This window comes from Rhincodon typus, chromosome 23 (genome assembly GCF_021869965.1).
Source record: "Rhincodon typus isolate 14 chromosome 23, sRhiTyp1.1, whole genome shotgun sequence".
Taxonomy (NCBI): domain Eukaryota; kingdom Metazoa; phylum Chordata; class Chondrichthyes; order Orectolobiformes; family Rhincodontidae; genus Rhincodon; species Rhincodon typus.
In genome coordinates, this window is record NC_063354.1 from 11,229,469 (window position 1) to 11,235,824 (window position 6,356).

Consider the following 6,356-nt stretch of genomic DNA (forward strand, 5'->3'; position numbering starts at 1 on the left):
TTTACCCTAATCCTAAGGTCTATCTGACCTCCACCCCTACCTTATACTATCATCCATATGCCTATCTAATAGCCGCTTAAATGTCCCTAATGAAGCCGACTCCACTACCCTCTGTGGCAATGCATTCCACGTCCTGACCACTCTCTGAGTAAAGAACCTACCTCTGATGTCTCCCCTATATCTACCTCCACTCACTTTAAAACTATGTCCCCTCGTAATAGCTACCTCCATCCTAGGAAAATGTCTCTGGCTATCCACTCTATCTATACCTCTGATCATTTTGTACACCTCTATCAAGTCACCACTCATCCTTCGTCGTTCTAAAGAGAAAAGCCCTCGATCTCTCAACCTTTCCTCGTAAAACCTTCCCTCCGTTCCAGGCAACATCCTGGTAAATCTCCTCTGCACCTTTTCCAATGCTTCCACATCTTTCCTGTAATGAGGCGACCAGAACTGGACACAATACTCCAGATGTGGCCAAACCAGGCTTTTGTATAGCTGGAGCATAACTTCACGGCTCTTGAACTCAATTCCTCTATTAATGAAAGCCACACACCATACGCCTTCTTAACAACTCTATCCACCTGGGTGGCAGCTTTCAGGGAACTGTGGACATGAACCCCAAGATCCCTCTGCTCCTCCACACTGCCAAGAATCTTTCCATTAACCCTGTATTCTGCTTTCAAGTTTGTCCTTCCAAAATGAATCACCTCACACTTTTCATGGTTAAACTCCATCAGCCACTTCTCAGCCCAGCTCTGCATCCTATCAATGTCCCTTTGTAACCTAGAACAGCCCTCCGCACTATCCACAACTCGACCCACCTTCGTATCGTCCGCGAACTTACTAATCCACCCTTCCACTCCTTCATCCAAATCATTTACAAAAATCACAACTAGAAGAGGACCCAGAACAGATCCTTGTGGTACACCACTCGTAACTGAGCACCATGTTGAATATTTTCCATCCACTACCACCATTTGTCTTCTAAGAGTCAGCCAATTCTGAATTCAATCTGCCACATTTCCCCCTATCCCATGCCTCCTTACCTTCTGCATGAGCCTACCATGGGGAACCTTATCAAATGCCCTACTTAAATCCATGTATACCACATCCACTGCTGTACGTTCATCCACGTGTTTGGTCACCTCTTCAAAGAATTCAGTAAGGTTTGTGAGGCATGATCTACCCCTCACAAATCCATGCTGACTATCACAAATCAAACTGTGCCTTTCTAAGTGATCATAAATCCTAAAAAAAATTATTACATCTGTTCCTTTGCATCTGAGCTTATTTAAAATCTGTGAAATTCATTCAGTGACGATAGCATATTTCTAATTTCTTTCCCTCCTAAAGTAAAAGAAGTTCTGGCAGAAGTTTAGGTCTACGGAAGTTGTATTCACTGAAGAGTGATGCAAGCAAATGACAGTACAATGATCCAGCATATGATATGATTCATCAGAAATTGTTAAATTTTGTGCAGATACCTGCTTAAATTAATCAGGCCTGTATAAAGAAAGTTGATTTTCTAATTTTGACTGCCATAAATTGGGTTAAAATAACATGGTTGTGCTGCTAACTAAGAAAGGTGCAAGTTACTCCCCAAGAGTCTCGGGTCGGAATTTGGTGTTACTTCTTTTAAGCATTTAGTTTCCCCTTTTGAAGGTTTCCAATACCGCCTGACAGATGCGACCTGCAGCATGTATGAGGGCTCTACTCTCCTACTAGGATGTGAACCTAGCAGGATTACAATCCCAGCAGTGATGTGATGAGGCCCTTAAATGATCCCTTTGTGTCCTGTGAGGGCCTCAACTGACTCTGGTTAGGAAAGCCACTTTTGTACATCCTCGTCTGGGACTTAATCAGTGACAGCATCTTCACCATGCATCTGCCCATTCAATTAACAGAACACTCCCACCCCAACTCCACATTCCAGGCCACCTCTGAGCAGCGAATTAAATTATGGCTTTACTGTCAAAGCATGTGTGACAGTGATTTTCCATGAATTAGAGTACATTTCCATTGAAATGTGGAATTTGAACAAAAAAAATGTTACTATTCTTGAATAGGGAAGGCATGATTAAAAATTTTAAAAGCTACCTGCACAGCAATCACCGACAAAACTTCAACGGAGATCCTGTTGAATTCATCAAAACAGCCCCAGGCTCCACTTTGCGCCAAACCCTTGTAGATATTCCCGCAGGACTATATGGTGAAGAAAGATCATCTCTATAACTGTTAACACACTTTGAAAGATAAAAACATAGGTATTGTTCTTAAGGAACAAATGATAAATAATAAAAGTGCAAATATGCATTATTCAAAATTTCTGTTAAAATCCAAATGATTTAACTTCCAATTGTAATAAAGTTTAATCTTATTTTCATTTCATTCATTTAAAGTTTCTGTCACACTTCATTTTTATAAGCAATAGGCATTAAAACAAAGAGATATGCACAGCATTGCCCTAATGCTATTAAAACAAATTGAAGCACATATCGTCTGTTAAATTTAATTTTAAGAGGCATAACATCCATTTCCTTCAGAATACTCTGCAACTCATATGCCTCTGCCAGTTGTCTTAATCTGGTCAAAAATCCCAATTATGGTTTCCCTTGGTTCTCAAATTGCCAAGTAAAACCAACAGTGTAGGCCTGGTGTCATAATACTCCTTAACTAAATCTGTCAACTGCTGAAAGATCTTAGTATCTGGTGCCTCAGGGAAAGCTAGGCTCCTAATAACCAAAAATGCTGTGGGTCCACAAGCTGTCAGGAGAATTACTCATTGCATTTCAGTGCCATTTGCCCAGAAAAAATAATGTATTCTTTCCACATACTGGGCACAGTCTTTGACAGTCGGATTGAACGAGTCAAGCTTCCCAAATAATTGCATGCCAGAAATGTTTACCTCACCTCAAAGATGGCTGTTGAGAGCAAATTTCTTCAGCAGCGTGTTTTTTGTCATCGAAATAACTCCACAGAGGCCAGTATCACATCACCAAGTCATCCGTTATTTACATGTGGAGAGTCCTTGACTCTGATTCAGCTCCCTCAAAGCCAACACTCAGTGAACAGGATGTCTGACATTCCTGTTCTTATCTGTCAGCCAGATTAACAGACCCAATCAGGCAACTCATATTCTATGAGGTCTGCCTGGTTGACCTCATTACAATCAGTACAGTGGGCTCCAATGCAGTAATGTCTGACATGCAGCTCTAATGAAACACCAAGGGTCTTCCAGGTTTTTTAAATTCAGTCATGGGAAGTACGCTTTGCTGACTATGTAAGGATTTTTTGCCAGTTCCAGAATTGTGCAACAACAGTCTGAAGATCACTTAACAAGAAACTGAACTGGGCTAACCACATAAATACTATGGCTACGAGGGCAGGACAAAGGCTAGGAATTCTGCACCAATTAATTCACCTGTTCATATCCCAAAGCCTGTCCACAATCTATAAGGCATAAATCAAAAGTGTAATGGAGTATCCCCAGTTAACTAGACAGTGTAGTTCTAACAACACTCAAGAAACTGGACACCACTCGGGTTACTCAGCCAACAACACAGTGCAAGATGTAATGGAGAAATTCACCAAGGTTCCATATACAGCACTTTCCAAACCCATGAACTGTTAAATCTAGAAGGACAAAGGCAGCAGATTCATTGGAACACTGCCATTTGCAATCCTGACTTGGAAATAAATCACTGTTCCTTCAGTGTCCCTGGGTCAATCTCCTGGAAGTCCCTCCCTAACGGCATTCTGAGGTTACGTAGAACATAAAATGTAGGAGCAAAAACAGCATTTAAACCCATTAAGTCTGTTCTTCCATTCAGTGAGATTATTTCTGATCTGGTAATCCTTAACTCAACTTTCCTCCCTTTTTCCCACATCCCTTGATTTCCTCACTGCTTTAAAAACCTGTCTCTCTCAGTTTTGAGTAAACTTAACCCAACCTCTAAAGCTCTCTGCAGTTGAAAGTCCACAAATTCACTACTGAGCGAAGAAATTTCTCCTCATCTCTGTCTTAAATGGGTGACCCTTTATTCCAGGATTACACCCTCTGGTCATAGACTCACCCACAAGGGAAAACAACCTATCCACCTCTAACCTGTCAAGTTCCCTTAGAATCTTCTATATTTCATTCTTCTAATCTCCAAATGCATGCAGGCCCAATCAACACAACTTTTCCTCATATGACAATCCCTCATAAACCAGAATCATCAAAGTGAACTTCCTCTGAACTGCCTCCAATGCCAGTACATCTTTCCTCAGATAAGGGGCCTAAAACTATCTACAGTGTTCCAGCTGTGGTCTGACTAATGCCTTGCATTTTGGAAAGCTTTAGAAAGCCTTCCCTACTTTTATTCTCCGTTCCTTTGAAATAAAGGCCAATAATCTATCCGCCTTCCTTTGACCTGCTGAACTTGCATATTAGCTTTTTGTGATTTATGCACAAGGACTGTCAAATACATCTGTGCTATAGCTTTCTGCAGACTTTCTCCATTTAAATAATATTCAGCTCCTCTACAGTTCTTGCTAAAGTGCATTATCTCTACATTGTATTTAATCTGGCATGTTCCTGTCCACTGAGTCATCCTTATCATTCATAAGTAAGCAGTTCACTATCACCTTCTCAATGGCAACCAGTGATGCCTATGAGTTACAATTGCTCACCCAGTCAGCAAATATCACATCCCATAAATGGAGAAAAAGAAGATGCAGGGACTCTTAAAATCTCACAGTACTTTTTAATAGTGATTTTAACGTAACTGCAGGATTTTGTAGGCCTGAATCCTACCATAAAATAGTAATGGGAAAGACAATAATTTTAGCTTATAAGTACTGTGGATAAAACAACTTTTCTTTCCCAACCACTCTTACAGGTCTGGAGTCTCAGCAACTTTTGAGCATCAAAATGGGCTCACAATAAGAACATTTTGTGAAGCACTATACTAGAACAAAAAGGAATTATTCTGGATTGCTGAACTGAGATTTCTAAACTGCAGGTCATGTTTCATTAATCTTCTAGAACTCTGAACAATTAACACAGCTAGGGAAACACATTTGATAAGAATTATATAGATTTTCAAAAATTCCTTAATAGAATTACAGCAAAGATAATAATTAATGAAATTAAAAGAAAGCTGCCCAGAAACTTAGAGATATTTGGAGTTCTGAATGCATAAAATAAAATTAAAAGATAACTTCTAACGATTTAGTGATTGGTCAACCAATGTAATCGGTACTGGGTAACTTATTTTATTCTATACATTTAAAAAATCTGAACTGAGAAACTGGGGAAGCAATATCGATTTTGTATTGTAACATGAATTATAGAAAATCATTAACAACTATGAAAACGTGCTTTGTCCTATGCCTAACCTAACAAAATTTGCAGTGATGCTTGACTTTTAAACAATGTCTTAAACATAACAATGAGATGTGTCTTAGAAATAAGAATAGCCAAAGCAGAAATATATAAAATGAGGACTTTAAATATATTACAAGAGGGATGGGATCTGGGTGTGCTAAGTGAATAAAATGGCAAATGGGTTCTCTGGTTTTGTGCCTGAACATGCAGAATAAATAAGTAAGAAAGGCCTTAGATAGGCCATACATGTGCATAAATTTGTCGTTTCTTGATAGAAAGGACAAAAGCAATTGAAATGTTTCAGGATAGATTTTCCGGGGTGTTACTTGGCATGAACAGCTGTGGTTATTGAGAGACTTGAGAAGTTTTCTTTTTACTAGTGACTTCCTGGTTAACAAATAACATGATAGATTGTTTCCACTGTTCAGAAAGAAAATAACAAGAGGACTTCAAATTTGAATAATATGTATTTACACAGCAGTTAGAAAGTAGAAATTTTTGCTCTAGTTCTTGAAGCACAACTTCCACATTTTTTTTGAGATTCTGTAGTTATATGAGTCTGTGGAAAACTGAAGTGTCTAAGATCAAGCAGGAAGATGTGATGAGACTAAATTTTCACAAAGAGAAAACAGGCACTCATCCATGAAATTGCAAGTAAATGAGTATTTTTCTTACTTTGTAGTCCATTTGTTCTGAGCAGTTGAATACATACACCATAATGCCTAAAGCTCTCCCTAAATCTTTGGTTGTCTCTGTTTTTCCTGTTCCTGCAGGTCCTGCTGGTGCACCACCCATAATCAGATGCAGTGATTGTGTTAATGTAATATAGCACCTGAACAAAGCACAAAATAGGATGAACTTTTGATTTTCAACCAAAAAAAAACATATTCTGAGATTGATATGCAAACTGATAGATAAAATTGAGACAACAAGGTGCAGGGCTGGATGAACACAGCAGGCCAAGCAGCATCATAGGAGCAGAGAG

The 6,356-nt window shown here is 39.2% G+C and overlaps 1 protein-coding gene across 1 annotated transcript in view; it reads right to left on the minus strand.

Annotated features, from left to right (window-relative positions):
* Positions 1–6,356, minus strand: part of LOC109928243 (dynein axonemal heavy chain 17-like) — a 334,316-nt gene that overhangs the window by 206,467 nt on the left and 121,493 nt on the right. Inside the window, exons 19-20 of the mRNA XM_048610756.1 lie at positions 6,047–6,203; positions 2,101–2,205 (exon numbers count right to left, since the gene is read on the minus strand). Coding sequence (XP_048466713.1) covers positions 2,101–2,205; positions 6,047–6,203 — 262 coding nt within the window. The remainder of the gene's footprint in view (positions 1–2,100; positions 2,206–6,046; positions 6,204–6,356) is intronic.